General features: G+C 50.8%; 4 protein-coding genes and 1 non-coding gene across 8 annotated transcripts; 2 read left to right on the forward strand and 3 right to left on the reverse strand.

Moving 5' to 3' along the window:
• Nucleotides 1–2,247, forward strand: NEURL2 (neuralized E3 ubiquitin protein ligase 2). The gene is made up of 2 exons (XM_045832781.1): nucleotides 1–989; nucleotides 2,007–2,247. Exons 1-2 carry the CDS (start codon nucleotides 248–250, stop codon nucleotides 2,120–2,122), a joined length of 858 nt encoding a protein of 285 aa, XP_045688737.1. The 5' UTR covers nucleotides 1–247; the 3' UTR covers nucleotides 2,123–2,247.
• A 903-nt stretch (nucleotides 2,248–3,150) lies between these two features.
• SPATA25 (spermatogenesis associated 25) lies at nucleotides 3,151–4,214 on the forward strand. Its single transcript, XM_045832782.1, has 2 exons — nucleotides 3,151–3,205; nucleotides 3,583–4,214. Exons 1-2 carry the CDS (start codon nucleotides 3,151–3,153, stop codon nucleotides 4,212–4,214), a joined length of 687 nt encoding a protein of 228 aa, XP_045688738.1.
• A 765-nt stretch (nucleotides 4,215–4,979) lies between these two features.
• On the reverse strand, nucleotides 4,980–8,230 carry ZSWIM1 (zinc finger SWIM-type containing 1). Of its 3 annotated transcripts, none has more exons than XM_045833644.1 (2): nucleotides 8,131–8,230; nucleotides 4,980–7,185 (listed from the first exon to the last, which is right to left on the reverse strand). In XM_045833644.1, exon 2 carries the CDS (start codon nucleotides 7,035–7,037, stop codon nucleotides 5,664–5,666), a length of 1,374 nt encoding a protein of 457 aa, XP_045689600.1. In that variant the 5' UTR covers nucleotides 7,038–7,185; nucleotides 8,131–8,230; the 3' UTR covers nucleotides 4,980–5,663. The 3 variants fall into 3 exon arrangements, with proteins under 3 accessions (XP_045689600.1, XP_045689599.1, XP_045689598.1); XM_045833643.1 differs by having other exon boundaries at nucleotides 7,982–8,206; XM_045833642.1 differs by having other exon boundaries at nucleotides 7,989–8,204.
• Nucleotides 8,231–9,326: 1,096 nt separating this feature from the next.
• ZSWIM3 (zinc finger SWIM-type containing 3) lies at nucleotides 9,327–27,773 on the reverse strand. Of its 2 annotated transcripts, none has more exons than XM_045833641.1 (2): nucleotides 27,413–27,773; nucleotides 9,327–11,711 (listed from the first exon to the last, which is right to left on the reverse strand). In XM_045833641.1, the coding sequence occupies exons 1-2, from the start codon at nucleotides 27,484–27,486 to the stop codon at nucleotides 9,797–9,799; spliced, it is 1,989 nt and encodes a 662-aa protein (XP_045689597.1). In that variant the 5' UTR covers nucleotides 27,487–27,773; the 3' UTR covers nucleotides 9,327–9,796. The 2 variants fall into 2 exon arrangements, with proteins under 2 accessions (XP_045689597.1, XP_045689596.1); XM_045833640.1 differs by having other exon boundaries at nucleotides 27,332–27,773.
• Nucleotides 22,614–22,720, reverse strand: LOC123815439. The gene has a single exon (XR_006785096.1). It is a non-coding gene; the product is annotated as a U6 spliceosomal RNA (small nuclear RNA).
• Nucleotides 27,774–27,838: the final 65 nt, after the last annotated feature.

Below are 27,838 nucleotides of genomic sequence, written 5' to 3' on the forward strand. Positions count from 1 at the left end.
CTTCGCAGGTCACGTCCCTGCCGTCCTTGAAGAGATGACCCGGGTGGGGACCGCCAGGATCCCCCATCCTCCAGGGGGATCTCGTTCTAGGTGGGGTGGCTGAGCAAGCGGCGCTAGGACACTCGGCACAGAGCTTCGGGGAAGGGAGTTGGTGGGAAATTCCCTACATGGTGCCCCCCGCGGTCATCTTCTGAGCCAGCTGCCCAAAATAGTCCCAGCCACCCGCGGGCTGGCTCATGGCGGGGAAATGGCTGCTGTCTCCGACCCCGTGGAATTGGGTCTGACCTGGGGACCCGCGCGCCCCGAGCCCCCTCCCACTCGCTTCCACCGGGTGCACGGTGCCAACATCCGCGTGGACCCTTCTGGGACGCAAGCCACACGCGTGGAGAGCTTCGCTCACGGGGTGTGCTTCAGTCACGAGCCACTGGCCCCAGGCCAGATATTCCTGGTGGAGATCGAGGAGAAAGAGCTGGGCTGGTGCGGCCACCTGCGCCTCGGCCTGACTGCGCTAGACCCCGCCAGCTTGACCCCCGTGCCCGAGTTTTCGCTGCCTGACTTGGTCAGCCTCGGCCACACCTGGGTCTTTGCCATCACGCGCCATCACAACCGCGTGCCCCGGGAGGGCCACCCGGAAGCAGAGGCAATGGCCCCCAGCCGACCCCCAGCCCTCCTGGTGGAACCGTATCTGTGCATTGAGCAGTTTCGTATTCCCCGCGACCGCTTGGTGGGCCGCAGTCGGCCTGGGCTCTACAGCCACCTCTTGGACCAGCTCTATGAGCTGAACGTGCTGCCTCCGACCGCGCGCCGTAGCCGCCTGGGCGTTCTCTTCTGCCCACGCCCGGATGGCACAGCCGACATGCACATCGTCATCAACGGCGAGGACATGGGCCCCAGCGCCCGGGGGCTGCCAGCCGCCCAACCCCTCTACGCAGTGGTGGACGTGTTTGCCTCCACCAAGAGTGTGCGCCTGGTCCAGCTTGAGTATGGCTGTAGGTATCCCACCCCCTGGGGATCGACCCCTCCTGGCCTAGGGTGGGGACCCGAATTTGCTAGGCTCCCAAGCCAGCTAGCAAGCCCTTGGTCTGTCCAGAAGTTGGGAGATCTGACCTCAAATTCTGCCTCTGCCTGTGATCTTGGATAAGCCGCTACCTGGCTTTGGGCCTGTTACTTATCTTGGCTGTGATTGTTCAGGATGCCCTCCAAATCCCCTTCTGGCTTTGACAGTATTTTCCCTCTTAACCCAGGGCAGGGTTTCTAAGCCGATTTCAGATTCTGGGCCTCTTTGAGAATTGTGTGCTCTTTTATCAAGCAAATGCTCCTAGATTTGGGGCATACCAATTTTAAAAAATTTGTTTATTTTTAGAGAGAGGGGGTGGGGAAGGGAAGCAGAGAAGGAGAGAAACATCGATGTGCAAGAGAAATATTGCTCAGTTGGAGGCCCTCTCGCAGGCCCCCAACTAGGGAGCTGGCCCATAACCTAGGCCTGTGCCGGGACTGGGAATGGAACTTGCAGCCTTTCGGTTCACAGGCCGGCGCTCAGTCCACTGAGTCACACCAGCCAGGGCCAAGCCAGTTTAAAGTCACCACAGACCGTAGCCTGAGAGCTTCATCCTTAGGTGTGGTGCTCTGGCAAACCCTTTATTTAGGTCTCTGCCCCCGTTTTTATGTGTTCCGTGAACTAGAACCCACTTTGTGCCAGCATATGGGGAGGCTGGAGCTGCAGAGCTGAACCAGACGCTACCCCTGCCCTGAGCAGCTGCTAAGTGAGGGGGAGGGGAGGACCCGAGTGTTATAATAGAAATAGGGCTGCAGCGTTGTGAAAGTGTTGTGAAAGAGGTGCTTATCTCAACCACAGGTACAGCCCCGTGAGTCACGGGGGGGCCAAGAGGGCAGAAGGGAATTGCACAAATTAACGACAAAGGGGAGACCAAGACCTAGATCTTCTGGGACTCGGCCTCAGACCCACCCTGCCGTTCAGTTTGCCTTTGCCCGTCCTCTTTCCACAGTGCCCTCCCTGCAGACCCTGTGCCGCCTAGTGATCCAGAGGAGCGTGGTGCACCGGTTGGCCATCGACGGGCTCCACCTGCCCAAGGGACTTAAGGATTTCTGCAAGTACGAGTGAAGGCCTGCAGCAACCCCGGAGCGGAGTCCCGGAGCACGTCCTGGCCCCCGAGCTGTGGCTGGTCTGAAGCTGGCCGTTCCGCTGTCAGCCAGGGCCGGAAATAAACACAGCCGATGCTGCACTGATCACGAGAGGGTCTCCTTGCCCCTGAGGCCTGTGAGGAGCACTCCTTTTAGAATCGCTGTGGGCTAGCGGGTCAGAGCAGGAGAGAGCACGTTAGACGTCCCCTAGCGGGGGGCTCCCACCTGGGTCCCCATCAGAGTCTTAGACTCCACTCCAGAGATTCTTACTAGATTTGTCCCAGGTTTGGGCCTAGACACTGTTTTTGCAAAAGCTGCCCTGGAGATTCTAATCTCCCTTGCACAGAGGTCTCGGCCTTGGCACATATTGTAACCACTTGGGCAACTTTGAGAAATACTGATAACTGGGTCAGTCCCTGGAATTCTGACTTAATTGCTCTGGGATGAGACTGGGCATAAGGATTTCTAGCATTCCCAAGGGAGAGACTCATGTGGAAACCTGGTGCGAGAGCCAGTGCCCTAGACCAACAGTTTCATCCTGTGGATGGGGACCCGAAGCCCAGGGCTGGGAACATAGCTGTCCAAACATCGCACAGCAAACGCAGGGACGCAGAGCGTTCCCTCCCTCGCCCTGCAGGCACGAAGCACTGGGCTCCCTCATTTGTACCTCTGCCCCCACACACATGGTCTCATTTCATCCTCACAGCTTCTCGTGAGGCTATGGGCGGTCATCACCGCCACTTCACGAGTGAGGATATCAAGGAACAAAGCTGCCCAGGTGACTCACCCAAGGCACAGGCCAGAACCTGGAAGGCCCAGATCCTGGTCCAGGGCTCTTTCAACCCCACCCCATTGTCTGGGAGAAGGGCTAGAATGAGCAGATCAGGGCTGTGGGGTGGGTCCCAGGTACAGAGGGGAGGGATTGTGAGGTGACATTCTAGAAGGGTGAAGAGGGTGGGAGAGGAGGCAGATGACTGTTCCTTCACAAACAGGGGCTTTGGGACAGTCATGTCCTATTTCATGTCTCCACAAACTCACCCAGGTCTTCTGCCTCCCGGCCAAGGTGAGAGGGGGGCTCCTGGAACTGGAGTGGGTGCCACAGCCTCCCCTGAGAACCCGAGTCCGGGGTTCTCAGAACCTGGCTCCGGGGAGGTGGGGGTTCTGCTGGGCATTTTAGGGGTGGCCTTTGAGCGAATTCTTTTCAAAGACGAGCCATTCCCAGAGGGCTCGCCAAGAGCTAGCCACTTCCGCTCTCATTCATTGAACAAACACTTCTTCATCACTTAGGGTTGAGGGCTGGGCGTGTGCATCTGAGTAAAAGCGAGTTCCCAACCACTAGCCGGCCCTCTTAGGCTGGTCTTAACTGCTCCTGTGCCCTGCCCCTCAGGGCCTCCTCCAAGAGACCAAGAATAACGTTCCATCTCATTCCTGTTTCTGCAGGTGAGACTGCTTCTCCAGGCTCATCCCTTGGCCCCTATAGTCCTGTAGAGCCAGCGGTGGCGGCCCCTGGTGGACGAGGCCCACTGCACCAGAAAGCTGAGCAGGTGGTACCTGCTGCCCAGGCCTGGGGCCCAGCCCTGGCAGTGCCGGAAGTCAGGGGCTGTCTTGGGGGGCCTAGCTGGGAGACACTGCGGCAGAAGGAGTATGGCCAGTACTGCCCCAAGTTCTCCCACGTGAAGCAGCCAGAGAGCTTGGGCTGGGAGGACGGCTGCTCCAGAAGCCGAGCTCCCCACCCGGGTGGCTCCAGCAGGCCTGGGTCCCTGCTACTGTGCGGGCTGTCACCAGGGGTTGTGCCAATGCCCGCCGAGGCAGGGGGGAAGGAGGCCGCCCCCCAGCCTGACATCTGCATCCTTACCCTGGCCATGATGATTGCTGGCATCCCCACCGTGCCCGTCCCAGGCCTGCGGGAAGAGGACCTGATCCGGGCGGCTCAAGCTTTCATGATGGCCCATCCAGAGCCAGAGGGGGCTGTGGAGGGGGTGCAATGGGAGGTGGCACGCGCCCACATAGCCTCTGGGCAGATGCCCCTGGTGAGATCCAGGAGGGGCCAGCCTCCTGGCTCCTGCTTGTAGCTGCTGAAATAGCATCAGATGCATAGGGTGGCTTCTCCGTATGTTTTTTGGGCAGACAGGCTTGGGGGTGCCTATGGCAGGGATGGGGTAGGGTGGCTGTTTGAGCCACTCTGACGAATGCCAGTCCTTCCTCAGGGCCCAGACCCTAGAAGTTTCTCCAGATACCGCTGAGCCAGGAGACAGCTCTTGTCAGAGGAATTATTCAGCACAGTGAAAATGAGGTGGGCACCCTGCGTGGACAGTGGAGACTTCTTTTGTAGCTCTGGGACTCTGTCAGTTTCTTGCACAAAGTCCCAGGCGATGTGAATTTCCCCTTGCCTTACACTTCGCAGCCTGCTGAGGGCAGGTGCTGGAACCACAGGCAAAGGGAGAAAATGAACACTTATTTGAGTGCCCACTGGGCATCAGGCCCATTGTATCTGCCCACTCCTTCAATACTGCCAGTGCTGTGAGGATCTCCATTTTCACCGATGAACAAACTGGGGCTTGGAAGGGCGGCTTGCCCTCAGTCCCACAGCAAGGAAAAGGCAGGACCAGGCCTCAAAAATCAGGCAGGGGAGGAGCCAGGATTTGCACGTAGTGCTGGACTCCAAAGTCTCTCTCCTTTCCACGGTATCTCCCAAAGCGCCTTCCATGAGATAAAAAACCAGACCAGTGCAGAGTGGGCAATATTCAACTTTTTTTTTAAAGATTTTATTTATTTTTAGAGAGGGGAAGGGAGAGAGAGAGAGAGAGAGAGAGAGAAATATCAATGTGTGGTTGCCTCTCACGTGGCCCCCAATGGGGACCTGGCCTGCAACCAAGGCATGTGCCCTGACTGGGAATCGAACTGACAACCCTTTGGTTTGCAGCCCGCGCTCAATCCACTGAGCTATGCCAGCCAGGGCACAACATTCAACTTGAATAACCTCAGGATATGACTTGGCGGGGCGGGGGTGGGGGTGGGGGGGTTAGTAAAGAGGCTAGGAACCTCCCTGAACCACCACCTCTGAAGGACCCCTCCCTCGGTGGGTCAGCTGAGTTGTCTCAGGACTGGGAAAACTCATGCCAGACCTTGATCCTACCCTCTGTATCTCTTCTCTCAGGCCACGGGTCACCTGTTTTTGTAAGGCCCTTGAACTAAGAATGGTTTGTACTTTTTGGAAAGACTGTGAAAAAAAAAACAGACCCAAAACCAAGAATATGTAACATCCTGCACATGACTAGCAAAGCCTAAACTAATTTACTGTCAGGTCCTTTACAGAACAGGTTTGCTGACTCCTGGATTAGGGAGCCAGACATATGGTAGGTACCCAGCTGTGGCAGATTAGAAGACGCTTGTCCTTTCCTGGAGGAAGGGTCCTTGGAAGTGTAACTGTGTGTATGTGTGTATGTGTGTGTGTGTGTGTGTGTGTGTGTGTAGGGGAGGATGCGTGTACCTATGTATGAGCATCTCAGCCCTGAGGGTAATCACAGTTGGACCTGCTCATAAGGGCCGATCCAGCTGTCGGCCAGTTCCCTCAGGGTACTGTACCGCCGTTCGAACTCCTCCTGGCTGCAGTGCTGCAGGAGCTGACCCACCTCCTCAGTGAGGAGAGCCACGGCCAAGTGCTTATCCAGGGTCTCACTCCACTTGCTGCCCAGGATGTCATTTAGCTTGGCGGCACGGCCGGCTGTCCACTGAGGTGGCAGCATGTTGGGCTGGAGCACCTGGCAGCGGGCGCTGAGCATGGCTAGGATGTGGCGGCAGGGCAGGTGGAAGGCCTGGTTGAAGTAGCAGCTGCAGCTGGCAGGGGGCTGGGGCTGCACCCTGTGGGTGTCTTCCAGGATCTGTATGTTCACCTTTTCTGAGCCAGAGCCAATGAGGTGCACAGATTTTTGGACCACGGCAAGCTCACCCAGGCACAGCTGCGCCGCTGGTGCCGTGCAGATGGTACTGAGCGAGTGCTGGATGCAGGCTTCCACCAGCTGCTCCACTTTGGGGATCTGGGGGCTGATGATGTTTGAGGCGGAACAATTGTCCTGGGGACTCAGGCCCAGGCTGAAGCCTGCCTTGTCTCCGGAATTCTGCTGCATATACCGGAGCAGGGAGGTCATGCCCTGTTCCACAGACGGGGTGGTCCCGAAGAACTGGCTGAGAATGCGTGTGGTGATCTCCAGGCCCTGGAAGTAGCGGCTTCTCTCAGCTCGGCTCCTCCAGCGGTGGGCCAGCCAGATGCGGTCATTGAGCAGCCAGTACGAGTGGAGCTTGGGCAGCTGGTCTGGGGGGATGTAGTTGATCAGGAGCGCGTACAGCTTCCTCAGGTTGCTGGCGGTGGCCGAGCACATTGTGCTCCGCAGGGAGGTCAGGAGCACCTGCTCCACGGGCTGCTCCAGGGAAAGCTGATAGAACTTACCCTGGAGGAACTTGCAGATGTGGAAGGCCGACGGCAGGACCTCCGCTGCGGGGAACTCCATGGCTAGGGTGGGCATAGGGAGGAAGCAGGGGTCCGCTAGGATAGTACAGATTCTCTCCCAGGCTGGGTTAAACTTCTTGAACACCTGGAACATCTGGGCCAGGCCTTCAGCATCCTCCTTGGCAGGAATGGCAAAGTAGACCGCCCGGGCAAGGTGGGCCTCCAGCTGCACCCGAGGACCATCCACCAGGAAGGTGTATAAAACCTTGCCCGTCGGGTTATAGGTCCGGTGGATAAATAAGATCTCAGGGAAATGGGCGAAGACACTCTGCATAAAGCGGCTCTGATAGTTAAGGGTATCTAACTTGGCAGTCTTGCTAACCTGGTACAGAAGCACAGGCGGGCTTGGGTCCTCCTCGAGGAGCTCGTTCAGCATCGTCAGGGCCATGGGGGAGAAGGGAGAGGTCTAGATGCCACGGTCAAAATACTTCTCTGCCAGGCTGCTGGACAGGAGGCTCTGAGTCTCTCAAGCGCCAGCTGAGTTAAGGCTTGAGGCTGGACTGTATTCTCCAGATCTTGTTCCGCCAAAGAGGGGCCTATGGAGAGGAACAGAGGGTTAAGGAGGCAGCGGGGGCCTGGCTCTCCAATTTTTCCTCCAGACGATATTTACTGAACTTACTATGTATCAGCACTCCTCTCCGGGAGATACACCATAAACATGTAAACAAGGACATATTGAATAATGAAGGTTACAAAGACCACAAGACTGGGTAACGGAGTAAACTGGGGAGGGAGGGGAGCTTCAGCTAAGGTGGTCAGGGAAGTGCTCTCTGCGGGAAAGGAGGATGACGTTGGAGCTGAGACCTAACCAACGAACCAGCCATGGAATGATTTGGTTCCAGAAGATCTAAGTATGTGGGAAGGTTAGTGCTGCATATAGTCATTTTTAAAACACAGTATTTCAAATATTCATACAGTACTTTGTATTTACAATTTACTTCCTGGCATCCATTCTTTCATGGGGTCCTGGTGTATACGAGAGAACTCGATTGCCCCAAACTTGCTGTGTGCTCTTGGGCAAGTCAACGACCCTCTCCGAGCCTCCATCTCTTCGGCCACAGAACGGGGCTTAAAAACGTGCACAGCCGCTCCAGCCTCTGTGCAAGGCCCTCTACGAACCGCGGAATTCTAGTCAAATGTTTCCTCTACTTGGCCCGAGAGCAGGTTATTGTCCCCAATTCACAGATGGGAAACTGAGGCTCAAGGAGGTTGTGACTTGGCCAACATTATTCTGTAAATAGCTGGACACAGTCTTTGGCTTGAGATCTTGAATGCTTTCCAAAGTACCTGAGGTCGGAAAACCGGGGACAGAGAAAGGAAGGGGCCTCTGACCTCTCACCTCTAGCCCGAACCGGAGGATGCCGATGACTGGGTGCGGCGGCTGGAGCCAGAAGTCAACCTCCCACGCCCGTGGGAGTTGTGTCGGGGCTGACAACAGTTGTCACCTGCCATACCTCCCCACCTCTTCCGAAATCACTCACCCACAGCCTGGCTCTGTCGCCATTTCTCCCTATTTTACCCAGTCTCTGGCTCTGACGGCTCTCGAGGCTCACCAACCCTGGCACCGGTTTCCTGTGACTCAGACCAATGGGCCGAAGAGTTCACGTTAGGTTTTTCGGGTTTAGACCAATCGTAGCCTGGCAGTTCATGGGCGGTGCTGTTACCATGGTTACTAGGGGCTCGGCTGGCGGTAACCAATGAAAGCCTCAGGACACTGGCATCCAGGCGAATCTGAGCCCTGAGCCTGGAACTCTGGAACCTCCCCTCGGCGTAGACGACTGGAAGGGCGTGTTACTATGGAAACTCCCGCAGCGGCCGAAAAAGAATAAACAGCGATGTTTCATAATTTTTTTCTTTTCTGGTCCAATTCCAAAGGCCCAGGAGGGGCAGGAAAGCATGCAGATGTAGTTGTACTGGGTCTTCTGTCTTGGGGAAACTGAGGTTTGCAAATTCTGCCTTTAGGTTGGGGGTCAAGAGCCCAACCCTTGGATTTGAGAAAAGCCAGATCACCTTGGGAGAGCTTGGTGTTGCCCCTCCCAGGTTGGAGAGGAGGGGGGGGAGAGGGAGAGAGAGAGGGAGGAGAGGGAGGGAGAGAGAGAGGGAGAGAGGGAGGGAGAGAGGGGGGAGAGAGAGAGAGGAGAGGGAGGGAGAGAGAGGGGGAGAGGGAGAGAGAGACCCAGAATGGCGCTGGGACTTGCTAAGGTCGTGGTGAACGAGCGCAAGAACTCCATCTGTGGACGTGTCCCCCGGAAGGGGGCTGGCTACCAGGAGATTAAGATTACAAACTAGAAACAACAAAAGTAGTGTTGATGCTCATGAATGTGACAAAAATGTTCCGTTTCTAGAAATCTAGAAGGGAAACAGACTAGTACTGGCAAACACTAATTTTTGCAGATGAAGAAATTCGGGACTTTCCCACAGACACCCCCCCAGGCTGTGGGCAACTGGTTGATTCTAGGATTCAGGTTTTTCCTTCCCTGTCTGTTTGGCCTCGTCCTGCTACGCCGTGAGGCTGCCTGAAACCAGAGCCGAAGGTCGGTTGCCAGGCAGAGGGTGAAGCTGGGGATTAAGTCTCCGAGGTATCAAGCTGCTTGGCTTCACAATCCCACTAGATTCCTTCCCTGTTCAAGCAGCACACATTTCCCCTGCTTGCTTGATTTTATTAAAAAAACAAAACAAAACACCAAACCTTTAATAGGAATAAAAATAGACACAAATAACAGATTCTTTGTAAAGAGCAGCAACAATCAAGGACCACGCTCCTTCCCTCTGTCCTTGAAACCAGGCCTAATTTCACCAGGTCTATTTCGTCTCACCCTATCCTGGGCCTCAGGTTCATCTCTGTAAAGGGAGTAAGACCTGACCTCAGGGATGAGAGGGGAGAGAGGCGTGACCCTTCAACATGGAAACGACTTTGGCCTTGAACAATGAATGAGGCTCGAGGAATGCCAAAGGTAGGGCAGAAAAGGGAGTGATTCACAGGACTGTCAAACAACGGGGCTCCTCTTCTCCCTGTTTTAACAATCTTCCTAGCCCTACCTAAGGAGACAGTGGGTAAAATGCTGACTCCTGGTGAGTCCTGCCTCCTCTGAGCTCTCGGACTTCCAGGGAGAGAGGTTTGCGGTCCAGTGCATCAGAGCAAGTGCTTCAATCATGAATCGTGGCTCCAGCACGAGGGAGTCCCTCCACTTCCTCCTGCTTTCCCCAGAGAAAAGGGAGGCGGCCCACATCCTTGAAGTCCCCTGGCTGCTGAGTGGGCTCCGACAGCTGGCAGGGGTCAGCCCAGATGTCCACAATCTTGCGCAGGGTGGAAAAGCGCTCCTCCAGCTCTGGCCCCTCACTCTGCATTAGCAGGTTTGCTAGCTCCCTGCTTAGGTCCTGAATCATGTCCTTCCGCCCTTGCTTCCCAGGCTGGCCTGTGTTTGGGACCCCAACAGGGTCCCGGAGCTCCCCACCAGGCCCAAGGAGGTGCTGGTACCTCTTTTGCCACCGGCGGCAGACCATGGTTTCACCCACGGGCTTCTGGCTGGTGTGCAGCAGGGCCAGAACGTGCCGGCATGGCAGGTGGTGCCACTGTTGAAAGGAGCAGCTGCAGCTACAGCCATCTTTGCTAACCTGGTGAGAGTCCTCTAGCAGCTGCACGTCCACGGAGGAGTCACCCACATCCACCAGGTGCGTGGAGCTCTGTACCACCTCCCATTCGTTGTAGCACAGCTTGTAGGCCAGTTCAAAACCACTGTGGCGCAGGGAGTCCAGCATGCCGCCATCGGAGGGCTGCCCCTGTGGCTGCTGCTGCAATGGCACCTGCTGTGGGACCTCCTCCGCAGGGATCCCGCCACAGATTCCAAAAGGCTTCCTGGATTTTGGGGGCGAGCTTGCTGGCCGTGCTCTCTTTAACCTGGGGGGAGCTGTGGGCAAGTTCTTCACGCCTTTGGTATTGAAGAAGTCTATGTAGTCCACAAAGCGGAGGATGCAGTCCAGCAGCGACCGCGGCTCCCGGAAGAGGCTCGACACCTTGCTGGTGACGACATCCAGGCTGTCCATGTAGGTGCTGCACGCGTGCAGGCCTTTCCTGACGTGCATGTACCACAGCAGTTCGCAGGAGAACCAGTGGGCCTGCAGGAAGCCGAAGAGCTCCTCGTCCAGGAGGGCCTGGGACATCTGACAGAGACTCTGCAGGCTGGCGTCCGAGGTGACAAACACAGCCTCCCGCAGGGCTTCCTTCATGAGACTTTTAAAGGACGAGTTTGCTGAACTGCGGTGCAACTTCTTCTCTAGGAGGCGGGTCGTGTGGTAGATGGAGAGGAGGACGCGGGCCATGGGGAAGACCTCCTGCAGGACAGCTCGGTGAGGGAAGGACGGGTCCACAAAGACCACCTTGATCTTGGGCCAATCTGAGTTGAACTCGGTGAAGATGCTCAGCATCTTGGCCACAGACGTGGCTGTCTCGGCCTTGAGCACAGAGAAATGCACCACTCGGCCCTCGCGCTCCTTGTTCTCCACCAGGAAAGCGTAGAGAGTGTGGCCCTGGGCGTTCTCCACCCGGTGCAGCAGGAGGCTTTCTGGGAAGCGCGTGAACAGGCTGCTCATCCTGCTGCTCTGGAAGCTGAGCCGGTCCAGGTCCTGGCTGTTGCCCACACTGAGGGAGGCCATGGAACCCTCATCCACCTTAAGAAAGTTCTTCATCACTTTTGCTATCTTGGCCAGGTCAGAAGGGGTGATACCCTCCTGCTCTGGCTGCGGGGTTGCTTGGATCTTATCTGAGCAAAGTGATGGCTTGACCAGGGGCTTCTCGGCCACGTCCAGATCTTCCTCAAATGCGGGCTGCTCGGGCTCCGGTTTCTGCAAGCACACCGTCTTCTGAGACTTGCCAGCCGCGTCTCCTCCGGGATCCGCAATTCTGCAGTCCACGTGTATGTGCTGGGTGTTGAGCTCACTGATAAACAGCCTGTCCAGTTTCTCACTGTACCGCAGGAGCAGGTACGCCGGGCACATGTCTGCCCCTGGTGTTCTCCTCCGGTTTGACTGGGTCCGAATACAGACAAACTTCACCTGCACGTATCTGGGGAAGGCAGAGTTGACAGTGAGAAAGGTGCTGACCACCCCGTTTCTTTGATAAATAAGACAAGGCCCTGTTGGGACGGGCAGTGGCGGACATGTTTCCTGGAGACCACGATGCAGTGTAGGCCACAGGGAGGAAGACTGGAGTTCACTCTCTAGTCCCAAGTACGCAGCTCATGCGTCACAACCCCAGCTGAAACTCCCTCCATTCTCATCTGCGGCAGTTCTAAGCCCCAGCTCCTTTCACTCTCTCCCTTGCCCATCTGTAGCCGCCAACAGTTCCATCTGAGGGCAGGTACAGGGGCAAACAGTAAGAGGCAAGAGCAGAGTAAGAGGCAAGAGCTGCTTACGGAGGGGTGTGGGGAGGGGAGTTGGTACAGGTGGAGAAATGATGATGGAAAAAAACCTTTTTTTTAATTAAAAAAATAAAATAAAATGCCCCCTTCATCCCTGCCTCTTGGGAGCCGCTGTCTCCTCCAGACGGCGAAAATAAAAGTGGTCCTCAGGGGTCAAGTTATGCTGGGCCTCCTCTCCGAGACAGAAGACCTCTGTTCACCTTTCGTTTAAAGAAAAGTGTCCACATCCTAAGAGATTTTGAGAGCCCCTGGGCTAGGTCATCTTCGGGGTCCCCGCTGGCTTTGCCACTCAGGTGGAAGGTGAGGATTCCGAGGGAAGGATAACTGAAGCGATGGTCTGCCCTTCCCATCTTGCCGTCATCATGCAGCCCCTGCTCCAGGCCCAGGGCAGGTCCCACCTTCTCCAAGGAGCCTTTGGGGGTGCCCTCAAGCCACAGCAATTGCTCCTTTCTCTGTAGTCACGGCATTTCTTTAGAACGAAAGGGTTAGCAGACTCTCTGGCTAGCAGTATACCTAGTGGTTACACAGAGTCAACGCTGGAGGCCAACGGCTAGATTTGAATCCCTAGCCCTAACGCTGACCCTAACCACCCCCCGGAAGCTCTGTTTGACCTTGGACAAGTCACTTCGCCTCTCTGTGTGTAATTTCCTGAACACAAAATGAAACTATGTTACTAGGGTTGTTATGAGAATTAAATAAGCCATACTTCACCAGTGTTAATAGAAAAAAATTTAAATTTCCAGTTGGAAACAACAATGGGTTAAGATATAGAAATACAATCACAGTAACATTAGAGTTGCATTTCCTTAGGCCTCTGCTACCTAATTCCCCGTATGGAAAATGCATACCCCTGGCCCTGGCCGGGCACCTAAGCTGGTGAGAGCATCATCCTGACACATCAAGGTTGCAGGTTCGATCCACAGTCTCAGGACACATATAAGAATCAACCAGTGAATGTGTAAGTAAATGGAACAACAAAATCAATATTTCTCTCTCTCCCTTCCTCTTTTTAAAATCAGCTTAAAAAGGAAAGAAAAAAAACATATACCTCTCCTACGTTGCTTCTGGACAAAGGCAATTAGAGGGGTCTTATCCCAGTATGGCTGGATTTTAAACATGTCTGTGTTTCCCACAAAAACATTGGACTTCAGAGAGCTTGGGAACTGATTATTTTTTTAAAAGGATTATTCTTTTGTTGATGAGTTATTTTGATAGGAATGGAGATTCTAGAACATCTTTTTTTTTTTTGAGATTTTATTTATTTATTTTTAGAGAGAGGGGAAGGGAGGGAGAAAGAGGGGGAGAGAATCATCCATGTGTGGTTGCCTCTCACATGGCCCCCACTGGGGACCTGGTCCGCAACCCAGGCGTGGGTTGCCCTGACTGGGAATCGAACCGCCAACCCTTTGTTCGTGCAGCCCATACTCAATCCACTGAGCTACAGCAGCCAAGGCAGATTCTAGACCATCTTGAAGGTGGAATACAAGTACTACTATTTTCCTGGGTTTGGGAGAATTGAAGCAGTTCTCATAAGACTAACAGCTAAATTCTCAAAAGAAACCTTACAGGCCAGAGGGGCTGGAAAGAAGTATTACACGTCATGAAAGGCAAGGACCTACATCCAAGATTACTTTCCAGCAAACTACTATCCAGCAAAGCTATCATTTAGAATGGGAGGGTAGATAAAGTGCTTCCCAGATAAGGTCAAGTTAAAGGAGTTCATCATCAACACTTATTATATGAAATGTTAAGGGGACTTATCTAAGAAATAGAAGATCAAAAATTATGAACAGTAAAATGACAACAAACTCCTAACTATCAACAACTGAACCTGAAAAACAAAAACGAAAATGAAAACTAAGCAAACAACTAGAACAGGAACAGAATCACATGGAGGATTATCAGTGGGGAGGGGGAGGGGGAAATGGGGGGGGAGGAAGTACAGGAAATAAAAAACATAAATGGTGGGTACAAAATAGACAGGGGGAGGTTAAGAATAGCATAGGAAATACAGAAGCCAAAGAACTTATATGTACAACCCATGGACATGAACTAAGCAGGAGGGAATGTTGGAGGGTGGGCGGTGCAGGGCAGAAGGGAATAAAGGGAAGAAAAAAAACTGGGACAACTGTAATAGCATAATCAATCAAATATACTTAAAAGTGTTACAATAATTAATAATAAAAGAATCAACTCTGTGTTTCATGTAAAAAAAAAGCCAGCTAGTGTTATCACAGCTCTGATGCCCGGTGACGTCCTCGTGGGTGTTTCTGCAGTCCACTCCAGCTGAATGGGGCTGTCTTCAGGCGACAAAGCTCGGTGTCTTCCCAGCACCCAGCACAGCGCTCGCTACTCCTTCCCCAAACATCTGCTGGATAAGTGACTCACGGACCGGACCGGGGTGGGTAGAATGGGTCGCGCCCCTGCCTCCTCAGGGGGCGTCCCCGCCCAAAGACCAGCCACGTGGGGGCGCGGGGAATCTCAGCCGCTGGCATGACACGACACAGCCTGGGCATCTCACCCGCCCCTCTTCAAACACCCTAATCCAGCAGGTCCTGTTTGCTCACCCTGTGGGGCGAGCTTAGAGAAACAGGATATGCCAGGACCGCAGGAACAGGGCGGAAGGGCCCGGGGCTGAAGATGCTCGTGTTGTGTGCACAGTGCCGGGCCGGCAACGCCATCCCAGCCTGGGACCGGGAGGGGCTGGAGCAGCCCTGCAGCGGGGCGCACCCAGCGAGGGAGGGATGGCTGTGGCCTGGCCTCTGCCCACGTCTCCAGCCTCGTTTCCCACCCGCTCGCCATGTTGTTTTTTTGTAGTCACACTGTCCACAGCTTCCCGTGTTCATTAGGCTGTGTCTCACCTCTGCACCTTTGCTCATGTGTGTTTGTCTGCCGTGCTCCTCACGCCTGTCTTCATCTCGGGGTGTACTCATCCTTCAGAGCTATGTGCAACCACAGCCTTCTCTAGGAAGACTCCCCTAGGCCATTAGATCCGGCCTCCCCTTCTGCTGCTTCAACATCCTGGCGTAGCTCTGGCTCCTCAAATTATATTGGCTTTCTGTGCTCTTAGCGCGTATTCGTTAGCTAGTCCGAAGAAAAGGTGCTGATGGGCGCCAACCATAGAGCTCTTTCTGCCTTCCTGGGTTCCGCCGATGACCGCACCACCCAGGGTAGACACCTTGGCATTCTTTTTAATTCCCCCTTCTCCGCGGGGCTATCTGCATCCAATATGTTACCAAGTCCTTTCTCCTGACGTGACGGCATGTATTAAGGATCATTATATGCCAGGCTACGTGTAAGTCTCTGACATGCACAATTTTATACTATGAAAAGGGTTCTATTATCCAAACTTGACAGACGGGGAAACGAGCTTAAGGCGGCTCCTCTCAAAGGCGAGATCCGGGATTTAACGTCGCGGCTGACATGGAAGGATGAGGGAGTGAACTAAGCCTGCCTGCCTGGCTACAGTTAACCGTTATGTTCCCTGTTTTCTTTCAAAGTGTTTCTCCTTTTTCTGAATTCTCCTTTTATCCTCTTCAATTTGACCCTCAATTCGTTGGTTCTTCAGCTTCAGTAACTTCCTTAAAGATCTCTAAACAGGTTTCCGGCCAAGATGGGGGTGCAGGTAGACACACTGCCTCCTCACACAAAGGACACCACCTCCTCACCAAAAGGAGGACAACAGCAAATTTAAAAACAAAAAGTAGCCAGAACTGTCAGAAGATCGAACCGTATGGAAGTCTGACAACCAAAGAGTTAGGGAAGAAACATGCATCCAGACCAGGAGGAGGGGCGGAGACGGGCAGCTGGGTGGGCAGGCAGAGCGGAGAGGACTCACGGCAAGGTGGTGGCTGGCCGAAGGGGGGTCCCATGTGTGCGTGGGAATAAACTGGGGGCAAGACAGACCGAGCAACCCAGGGTTCCAGTGCAGGGAAATAAAGCCTCAGAATCTCTGACTGTTAAATCCTGGGGGTTGTGGGGTGGGAGAAACGCCCGGTCTCCCAGGAGAGCTCGTTGGAGAGAACCACACGGTCCTAGTATGTACACAAAACCACCCACCTGGGAATCAGCACCAGAAAGGCCCCATTTGATTGTGGGTAGTGGGGGAAATGACAGAAAGCCAGCCAAGAGCTGAGCAAGCAGCCCTGTTCCCTCTGGAACCCCTCCCCCACATACAGCGCCACAGGACAGCAACCTAGGTTGCCCCACCCTGGTGAACACCTAAGGCTCCACCCCTTACTCCATAACAGGTGCTCTGAGACAAAAAAATATGGCCCAAATGAAAGAACAGATCAAAGGTCCGAAAATAGAACTAAGCAATGAAGAGACAGCCAACCTATCAGATGCACAGTTCAAAACACTGGTGATCAGGATGCTCACAGAATGGTTGAGTATGGTCGTGAAATGGAGGAAGAAGTGAAAGCTGTACAAAGTGAAACAAAGGAAAATGCACTGGGAACCAACAGTCAAGGTAAAGAAACCAGGACTCAAATCAACAGTTTGGACCAGATGGAAGAAATAAACATACAACCAGAACAGAATGAAGAAACAAGAATTCAAAAAAATGAGGAGAGGCTTAGGAACCTTCAGGACAACTTTAAACATTCCAACATCTGAATCATAGGGGTGCCAGAAGGAGAAAAGGAAGAGCAAGAAGTTGAAAATTTATTTGAAAAAATAATGAAGGAGAACTCCCCTAATCTGTCAAAGGAAATAGACTTCCAGGAAGTTCAGGAAGCTTAGAGAGTCCCTAAAAAGTTGGACTCAAGGAGGCACACACCAAGGCACATCATAATTAAGTTACCCAAGTTTAAAGATAAGGAGAGAATCTTAAAAGCAACAAGAGGAAAGGAGAGAGTTACCTACAATGGAGTTCCCATCAAACTATCAGCTGATTTCTCAAAAGAAGACTTACAGGCAAGAAGGGGCTGGAAAGAAGTATTCCAGTCTTGAAAGGCAAGGACCTACAACCAAGATTACGCAAAGCTATCATTTAGAATGGAAGGGCAGAAAAAGTGCTTCCCAGATAAGGTCAGGTTAAAGGAGTTCATCATCATCAAGCCATTATTAAATGAAATGTTAAAGAGACTTATCAAAGAAATTGAAGATCAAAAATATGAATAATAAAATGACAACAAACTCACAACTATCAACAACTGGACCTAAAAAACAAAAACTAAGCAAACAACTAGAACAGGAACAGAATCACAGAAGTGGAGATCACATGGAGGGTTATCAGTGGGGAGGGGGAAAAGGTACAGGGAATAAGAAGCATAAATAGTAGGCACAAAATAGACAGGGGGAGGTTAAGAACAGTATGGGAAATGGAGAAGCCAAAGAATGACCCACGGACATGAACTAAGGCAGGGGGAATGCTGGTGGGAGGGGGTTGCAAGGCAGAGGCAGGGTAAAGGGGAGAAAAAAAAATGGGACAACTGTAACAGTATAATCAATAAAAGAAATAAAAAAATAAGAAGATCTGTAAACATACTGTTCTTGTTGGCATCATGCTTTCCAAACTCAGTGGGTAGTAGGTTGAAGCCTCTGTTATATTCTTCCTGCTTCCTTTAAGCGTTCTTACTGAGATATAAGTTACATTGAAGTACACTTTCTTTTCTAAGAATTCTTTGAGTGCTGTGGTCATTTTAATCTGTACTTATTTCTATTTCCTAGCTTAAAGCAAAGACTCCCTTCCAGACAGGGATAGGGGTTTACACAGCCGCCCTTGATATCTGCAGGGGGCTGGTCCCAGGAACCCTGAGAATACTGAAACCCGCATGTGCTCAAGTCCCGCATACTAAATGGTATATATAGTATGTGCACATCACCTATGCACATCCTCCTGTTTACTTTACATCACCTCTAGATTATTTGTAATACCTAATACAGTGTAAATGCTATGCCACTGGTTGTTACTGTGTTGCTTAGGGAATGACAGGAAAAAAGTCCGTATGCGCTCAGAAGAGACACAACCATCAACCACAATAGGCCTAACTGTGTGGTACGTATTAGCAACAACATAACCTCCCCCCCAATATTTTCCATCTGTGGTTGGTCGAACCCATGGATGCAGACCCTGCAGGTACGGAGGGCTGACCGCAGTCTTTAAAATCCCCCCTAGTGCTTACATCTAAGGGCGCTCAAGCAGGATCAGGAGGAAGGCAGCTGGCCAGTCCTGCTGGATCTCTCCAATCTACTCTGCGTGTGTTTTATTCCCCGGCCTGCCTGCGCCCCCGGCGTACTCCCAGCGCCCGGCCCTGCACCAGGCACAGACCAGGTCCTGTAAACACACATACTGAATGGCATTAATGAGTGTATATGACAGAGAAAGTTCTTCCTGTGACATTGGGGGAATTTGGTCGGATGACTGGGCTTCTAGTCTTAGCACTCATCGCTCTTACTAACCATGACTTTGCACAAGTCCTTTGATTGATTTCAAACATTTACTAAGTCCTACTATGTAATGTACCAAACACTGCTGACTGCTCAGAAGGCTACAGACAGCGGTTACATAGTCTCTACTCTCTCAGTCTAGTGAACAGAAAAATTACTAAATAGATGCTCAGTAAAGTCAAGATTAAGTAATGATTACATAAAGGTATAAGCAATATACTTAAATAACTAAATAGCATTCACCCTGTTATGGGGATTAGAACAGATTAACTAAAGCTTTCGATTAATTTCACATAGAATTCTTGTGCGTAAACTGCACCTGCAGCAGTGAATAAAAATTTTTATAATCAGAGTAAAACCACTTTAGACAATGTAACTTAAGTTAGGAGCAAGACTCAAGAGTCTGAAGATTTGATTTAAGTTCCAGCTTTCTCACTTAGTTGTGTGAACTTGGATACGTCGCTTCCCTTCCTCCAAGCTTCCAAATCCTAGTCTACAAATATGAAAATAACAAGAGTACTGGTCTCTGCATAATCTGTACCTGATCCAAGAACAACCAGAATCACGAAAAGTAAATTCACTTAAAAGGCCCTGACAGGATCTCTTGGTGCCCACCCAACATCCCGGAGCCCCTCCTCCCTGCCTAATAGAAGGCCATCCTTCTCCAAACATAGTGTTTAGCCATAGCTAAGTGCTGCAGGCCTAGTCTAAGCCAATTAAGGTAATCTCATTAGGAATGGACGCAGAGAATGGCCCGATTCTGGACAAAGAAACAGGGTAGGAAATCTGCAGGAAACCAAGGAAGGCTTTTTCTTCTGGATGTGACCCCTGCATCTGTGCCACGTGGGAAGCCATCCTAAGGGCAAAGCGGAGACCTGAGGATGGCAGGGTGGAAAGAAGCAAAAACCCTGGGCCACTGAAGCAACACCCTCCAAAAGGCTTACCGCTGGGCTTCTAAGAAATAAGGCATTTTGCCCTGGCTGGTGCGGCTCAGTGGACTGACAGCCAGCCTGTGAACCAAAGCATTGCTGGTTCAATTTCCTGTCAGGGCACACACCTAGGTTGTGGGCCAGGTCCTGCGGTTGGGGGCATGCGAGGGGTGACTGATCCATGTTTCTACCTATCACACATTGATGTTTCTCTCCTTCCCTTTCCCTCTCTCTAAAAACTAAAATGGAAAAAAAAGAAAGAAAGAAAAGAAATAACGCATTTTGAGTCAGGGTTTCAGTTAATTGAAGCCAAAAACAACTCCACAGTAAATAGTAGGAAAAAAGATTTGAATGGAACTTTATCTTTAAAAATGAGACTAAAATTATGAAGTTAATATATTTAACAAAACTTAAGTGATAATGGCAGCTATATGCCAATTCTTTGAATTATCGAAGAATGACTTAAAAGTGTCAACTGTTTTTTCCCCCCCTTGTAGATTTTCCCCTTCCGTCTCACTTTTGCAATACGCAGAGGTTCCCGGGTTTTATCACATTTCCCTAAAGCCTATTTTAATTTTTGGCTATGTAAATCCTTTGCTTTTCAAGTTCCTATCCCATCTTCATCCTTTTGACTTCCCTTCTCCATGTGTTAACTGGTGTAAGGCTGAGGGTGATGTAAGGACTTCACCAAGTCCTACAGCAATTTCAGCGTGCAATCAGCTTTATTTGCATTGTATTATCCTGATGTTTACCACGTCTACTCATCAGCCAGAAACTATGGGAGACATGGATGGGGCTGGCAGGGATAAGCAGGAAGGAATGATTAAGTAGTGACTCATTTTATAAGTGGCCCGTGTATTAGCAAGATTTTTGTGTCATGAACTGTGCTTTCCTAGCAGCCTTGTGACAATGGATACACGCAAAGGGCAAACTCAGATAACAGAGTTTACTTAATTCAAAGGCTGTGATGAGGATTATACAAAAGAATGCCTCTCAAGTTCTCAGCAGAGAGGAACGCATTCCAAAACAGGGTGCAAAAGAGGTAACTACTGCTGTTTCAGTTTCCCGCTGCTGCAGGGAGGAGCTGAGCCTGCCCTCCTGCGGGGGATGGTGTACAGAACTGCTCCAGCTTCCAGATCAGGAAGAGCAGGCAGACGCACAGCACCGAACCCAATAATCCAAAGGCCCGCACCTCCTTTTGCCACAACAGGCCGATTCCACGCAAGATGGGGGTGGGGGGTGCGGAGCTGGCAACTGACGGCAAAGGTGTGGTGGTCATCAAGCGTGAAAGCCAGTCAGCTCCTACGGACCGGCGAGCGGACCACCATCAACAAGAATGCCAGGGCCACCCTAAGCAGCACTGGGCACGTGATCCGCAAGAACATGGGCCCCTGGGATCTGGGCAGTGCCGCTATCTGCAGGGCCAGGGCCATCCCCCGTGATGGTGAAGAGGGCGCAGGCCACCCCACCAGGAGCTCAGGAGCACCCTCCTTCCCTTGAAGCAATAAAGGTATCAGCCAACTTTCCTTAAAAAGAAAAAAAAAAAGCAGCTATGAAACTGAACAGCAATGGAGAGAGAGACATCAGGATACTTCCCGGTTTGCAGAGCTTGCTAGAATGTTCTGAAACGGTTTGGGGCCTTACCTCGCTGAACCCAGAGCAAGGTTATAGTAAAAAAAAAAAAAAGAAAAAGAAAAACAAAAGAATACTTCCTGGACTGTTTAAAGAATATCAGTCCCCAAAAAGACAAAACAAAAAACCCCGCAACAATCAACGACAGCCATATATAAACAACACGGGATAGGAAATTGCACATAAAACTGTAGAATCTCCCCACTGACGGAGACTTTTGGTCCTTCAGTGCTAACTCCCACACTGTGTCCCTGACTCTGAAATACCTACCACTTCCCATCATGTACTTACAGTCCAGTTAGGACCTCGGCAAATATTTACTGAGTACTATGTTTCAGCCACTACACTATTTTCTTTCTTTCTTTAATAGAATTTATCGAGGCGACATCGGTTACATGTGTTTTCTTATTTAATCTTCACCACAACTTCTTCGTTTTATACAGGAATACACTGCATGGCGAACATTTTTAAGAAGTCTTGTCCAAGGTCAAGGGTAAAACCTGTTTTTCAGACTCCAGAGCTCTTGCCTTTGGTTCCTTTTTTTAAAATCCTCACCTAAGGACATGTTTTGCATTGTCTTTTTTTGTTTGTTTGTTTATTTTTGAGAGAGAGAGAGAGAAAGGGAGAAAGAGAAACATCTACTCAAGAGACAAGCATGGGCCAGTGGGTGGCCTCCTGTACACGCCACCCAGACCAGGGATCGAACCCACAACCTAGGTCTGTGTCCTTACTGGGAATCTAAGCAGCAACCTCTCAGTTATGGGAGGACACGCCAACCGACTGAGCCACACCAGCCAGGGCGGACGGCTCTCACTTTTAGCCACTGTGCCAGCTTTTCCCGACCTTCCGGGAATCACAGACCACCTTCCACATAGGCCATATCCACCCATGTAAAATTTGCATCACTATTTTCAAATGGTTTGCTTTAAATCAGCTCACTTTACTCTATAGAATAAGGATCTTTGTTTAGATATTAACGTAAATACTTACTATTAAAATAATCTCACCTGTCCACCAGTAGTATGCATATCTGGTTGCAAGAAACGCTGAGCTCCGCTAAATTTCCTCCTAAAAACCTTTCCCCTGCCCTCCTTGTGGTCCCACACTCGAAGCGCTCATTCTACACATTCACGTACCAGTCAGCAAGCCCAACGCCCTGTGCAAGAATGTTCTTTATATAAAAAAATATGAACAGTAAAATGACAACAAACTCACAATTACTAACAACTGAACCTAAAACAAAACCAAAAACAAACTAAGCAAACAACTAGAACACGAACAGAACCACAGAAATGGAGATCACATGGAGGGTTATCAACAAGGGAGTGGGAGGAGGAGAGAGGGGGAAAAGATACAGAGAATAAGTAGCATAGATGGTAGGTAGGAAATAGACGGGTGGGGGGGCGGCACGGGGCGCAATTAAGAATAGTATGGGAAATGTAGAAGCCAAAGAACTTATATGTATGACCCATGGACATGAACTAAAAGTGGGGGAATGCGGGTGGGAGGGGGTGTACAGGACGGAGGGGAGTAAAGGGGGGAAAGTGGCACAACTGTAATGCATAGTTAATCAAATACATATATATATATATTTTAAATATGGAACGCTTCACGAATTTGCATGTCATCCTTGCGCAGGGGCCATGCTAATCTTCTCTGTATCGTTCCTATTTTAGTATATGTGCTGCCGAAGCAAGCACTAATAAAATATATTTTTTAAAGGAATATTGTTTATAACATCCAAAGTCTCTGCTGAAGGCCTGGCCTGCTCAGAATTCACTTCCTCATAAACGAGCCCAGGCCACTACTGTCCTCTAGGGCAGAGACCACAGTTTACCCATCTTTGTGCTCCAGCTCAGCACCTGGGGGTAAACATTTTACCTCTGACTAGAAGTTTGTTGACTGAATTAGTAAGTAGTAAGTGCTGTTAAAAAGCCGTTACAACCCATTGATTAAGTAGGGCAGTTAAGCACTCGGACAATAAGCAGGCTGGCTTTGACCATCAGTTCTAACACTCACGGACTTTCTTACAGTTTCTTAAAATCCTACCCTACTTCCTGTTCCAATATGAGCCCTCTTTTCTGCCCATTCCTATTTTTTCTCGGCTGTAACTGTAATAAATTCAGACTTCCTTGGCTCACACCAGGTGATTTTTGAAGGCGAGGGTGCATTTGCTATAGGGTTCTCTTATTTTCCTCTTCCAAGTCTTGAAAACATTAATCGCCATTCCTGGCTTCCCCTTTACTAAATCTTTCCTCTCCTGCTTTTTGCTCAAGCACATGGAACCTGGAAACTCCGAGCTTTAATGTAAAGCAGAGAGGTAGAAACTATTAGTCCTCTTAACATGTAACTTCTCTTAGCTCTGTTTCCCATCTGCAAAATAATATTACCACAGTTAATATTTATGGAATGGTTTCTATGTACTAGGCACTGTGGTGTTATTAATGCTATTATAGCACTTTACATGTTATTGGCGCATGATGGGAATAACCAAACCTACCTCTGACACGGTTATTCTGAGGACCAAGTCACATAATGAAGGGGAATGTGCTTCGTAAACAAACTATTTGTGCAAAATGTTAGGGATGACTTTTTTTTTTCTCATCTAGAGCCTGCACCGGTATCAAGTGTCAATCAGCACCCCCACCCTACCCGCCAAGATTAAAGTTCCCTGTCGTTCCCCATCCAGCACTCCAGACTTTTCCGCTGGAGCACTCACTATTATTTTAAGGAAATAATTACTCCTGTGATTAAAGTTTAACATTTGTCTCCCTGAGACATGGAGATGGGACCCCCAAAACAAGGTGAGGGGATGTGACTCGGGGACTGGACCTGCCACTGCTGGCTTTGAGGACAGAAGAGGAAGGGGACCACGAGCCAAGGGGGTGGGCCAACTCTAGCAGCTGCGGAAGACAAGGACAGGGACTCGTCTCCAGGTTCTCCAGAAAGACATGCAGCCCTGCTGGCAGCTGGACTTTAACCCGGGGCGACCTGTGTCTGACTGCTGCAGAACTATTAAGATAATTTGCATTGAAATCACTACCTTGGTGGTCATTCGTTAGAGCACCAAATAGAAAACGGATTTCCTCTCTTCTGGGTCCCTACTACTGCTCTTTCGCTGAGTCACAGTTCGCACTCGACGACTCATCTATGCAAACATTATGGAAAGTCTGCTATGGGCCCAGACCTGTGCTGGACCCGGGACGGTGTGCTGGAAGGGTGTTTCCATGGAAACGTGAGGTGTTCAGACTGGATCCCAGGCAGTGGCACCGTGCTAATCAGTGAGAACACAGAAAGTGGTAAGCCACAGTCCTCCCAGGGAGAGCTCAGCCAGCCCGTGGAAGCCTTTGCAAACTGTATTTCAAAACAAAAATGTGGCGGCTGTGTCTCTCTGTACCATGGCCCTCTCCCCTCTTGGAGAGTGAATAAAAACTTCCCTCTTTACACTTTCTTCTCTTTGTAAGTTCTTTCACAGTCTATGTTACCAACCACCCTAACATTTTGGTGGCCCGTACAGGGACATTGTCTATTTCTCCCTCTCCTCCAGCCTCCTGAGACTCGCAACTAGGGGAGCAGTGGGCAGTGGAAGCTCGACCCGGGCTGACCCCTAACCCTGTCTCTGTGAGGTTCGGAGACAGGACTCTGATCCTTCTCCGTCTCCTCCTTGCCCATCTTCACCGCCAGTGACCGATATAACAAAGCTTTTTTTCCCTAGAACAATTTGTAAATTAGACCCTCATAAGCAATATTGGAACACTTACATTTTTCTCCCGACCTAATCCTTCCAGGATCTGGCAATTCTTTTTTTTTTTTTTTTAAGATTTTATTTATTTATTTTTAGAGAGGGAAGGGAGGGAGATAGAGAGAGAGAGAGAAACATCAATGTGTGGTTGCTGGGGGTTATAGCCTGCAACCCAGGCATGTACCCTGGCTGGGAATCGAACCTGTGACACTTTGGTTCGAAGCCCGCGCTCAATCCACTGAGCTATGCCAGCCAGGGCTTGAATCCGGCAATTCTTAATGAGACTGGAAATGACTGGAAGCAAAAACTTCAGCGAGCAGAACTGACGGCTCCCTACAGCCACAGGCGGAAGACAGCACTGGGCCAACCCGCAGCCTCCAGTTACAGCGCCCTGACAGCTCGGGGGCCTCAGAACAACACCCCCCATCCTTTTCTAATCTGATTATAATCCAATAAAAGGTCAAAGCGCCACCTCTCCCGCCAGAATGGCTATGCCAGGAGTAACAGGTGCGGGGAGAGTCCAGCTGAGCATCTGACCTAACCCGCAGGGTGTCGGAGCCTTGCTGGAAAGTGTGCTGAACTCTGAAGGAGCAGTCGCAGTGAACGAAAACAGGTTCCCCTGACGGGCCCAAAATGACATCGGCTTGCACAAGAATATTTGTTTTAACAGTTACGTATAAATACATCCCATTTGGAGGGGGCCACCATATTGTTACCTTTTACATACTGTTGCTTAGAGTGGGCCTAAAACAGGCTTCTTTGAATATTAAAACTGAATTTAAAGGAAAAATGCTATATAACTTGTAGTACAGGATACAGACTACTGAGGTGATAGTGTACAAAATTACTAACACAGACGAAAAGTGATGGGCAAGGTCATCCTAACCAATGGACATGGTAAGTGTAAGAACCAAGAAGCCGTGGGCTTGGGACAGGGGCTGAGCATGGGGCAGACTCGATATGGATGGGCACACGGTGCCAGATGGAGAGGTCAGGGGGTCAGATGGTCTGGGGGGCCAGGTTAAAGGTCTTAGACTCCACCTGGGGGGAATGGGAGGTTGCTGCATTTATCTGATCTGGACTGTAAGCATCTCAAGAGCAGTGCATGTTTTTGAGCCGTTCTCACTGCTTAGACAGGTGCTACTGGCCTAGGGTCAAGTCCAAACCCCTCACGATGGTACCCAAAAGCTTCTCAGGTAGACTGCAACGGACTTCATCTCCTGCCAAGCATGGCATCCCACGTTATTTCTTAAATACACCACCTTCCTTCACTTGCCTGGACCTCGCTTCACAGCTCCCTCTGCACAGTAACTTGTGGCCAAACTCCTCCACGTTACTCAGACATGGACCACTGAACTCCTGTTCTCGCCCTTTGCATCCATTCACGGCTCAGCAGAAACCATCACCTCTGGCACGAAGCCTTCCTCTCCTTCCCAGGCATCTGTCACTCCCTCTGCGCATCTCTTTTAAAGCATTTATCACATACTACTCAGTTCACTGGAGCAGTAAAATCTACCCCATCTTAAGCTTGTTGAGGGTAGGTTGGTTTCTTATTCATCTTTATGTTGTCTGCACGCAGCATGGCCATGGACTTCAGAGCAGGGCAAAGAACGTAGCCTGCCGTCCTGGACGGGAGCTTTGGCCAAACATCTCAACCCAGGTCTCAGATGTACTTTGACCCTCGGAGTTGGCTCACGTGGTGTGTGTTCAAATTGAACTGACCTTCAATTTGTAAAAAGTGGAGAAATTCACATATAGACTGGATTTCTGACTTGTCTTGCCCCAGATTCTGGCAACACTAGGTCTTTATTTTGACATGGTGGTCATCAGCTGGAGTCGATTGGATAGGGCCTGCTTTTCATGTTGCCCCATCCACACGTCTGCTGTCCCCAGCACAAAGACCTGGTGTTCATTGTTAATTGCATCACTTCTCTTACAGTAAAATTAAAAGGAAACTTTCTTACACTGGGTGGTTTCACCTGAGCCCTGAAATGCATCTGCCAAATGGGAAAAATAACATTTAACTATAATTGTTAATACGGCTCTGTGGGGTAAAGCATGCACAGACTGCAGAACGCTGCTTAAGCCACAAAAACCTTTTGAAAAATGGTTGTTAATCTCAGGAGCTCAAGAATGAATGAATGAATGAATGAACGAACGAACGGACGGAACTAACCAACAACTGACTGCATTACTGCTTTGTAAAGAGAGTGATGAAGGAAATTATCCCCAAGGCATTTTTTACCTATTTGTGAAGGCCATACTTTGTGTCTGGTATATGGCATGTGCTCAGAAAATGGGACAAGTTGCACTTAGTGTGAATTCCAGAAAAGCTGTGAAGGAAGGACTGTGAGTGAGCGGCAAAGGTGGTGAAGTGGGAGTTCAAAAACTGATGCTTGGGGAGGTGTGGCTCTCTTTTCACCAGGCACCCAGTAGGGGCTTAATGAGTGCCTGTTGAATGCTTCCAGCAACGGGGGCCCAACTGCACTCCCTCCTCCTCCAGGCCGCCCTCCAGGGGACTGTCCAGCCTCCTCTCCACCCTCCTGCCCCGTCCCCACCCCGCCCTTACAGGATGTCCTCACGGATAGAGGTGCCATGGTTGAGGTTGTGGAAGCGGACGGAGACGCGGTCCCTGAGAATGAAGGAGCACCTGTTCTCCTTTTTGTAGATGCTGAAGCACTTCTTGAAGTCCTCGTAGGTCTTAAAGCAGCTGCCCAGCTCCATGGCTGCCCCCTCAGCCCACTCCAGGGGCCGGGCTAAGATCAAATACCAGGGTCAGAGGTCACACTATGAGGGTCTGCAGGCTGGCGTAGACCTAGAACGCCTTCAAGGTCGGCCCCAATTGGGTGGCCTGCGACGGAGCCCAGGAGGAGCTCAAGTCTCAACGGGTTAAATGGGTTGGGGGGCGTCTTTGCTCTCTGATAGAGGGGAAATGACGCTCAGCCCTCATTATCAAGTCCCTGGGCTCCGCCCCGTCACGGTCATATCCAATCACAAATAAGATTCTCAGACTGATACTCTTTTTCTCCAATCACTACAGAAAGGTAGCCACACACCCGAAGACTGACAGGTGCAC

Source organism: Phyllostomus hastatus, unplaced genomic scaffold, assembly GCF_019186645.2.
Source record: "Phyllostomus hastatus isolate PE091 unplaced genomic scaffold, TTU_PhHast_1.1 phas_contig_17, whole genome shotgun sequence".
NCBI lineage: Eukaryota > Metazoa > Chordata > Mammalia > Chiroptera > Phyllostomidae > Phyllostomus > Phyllostomus hastatus.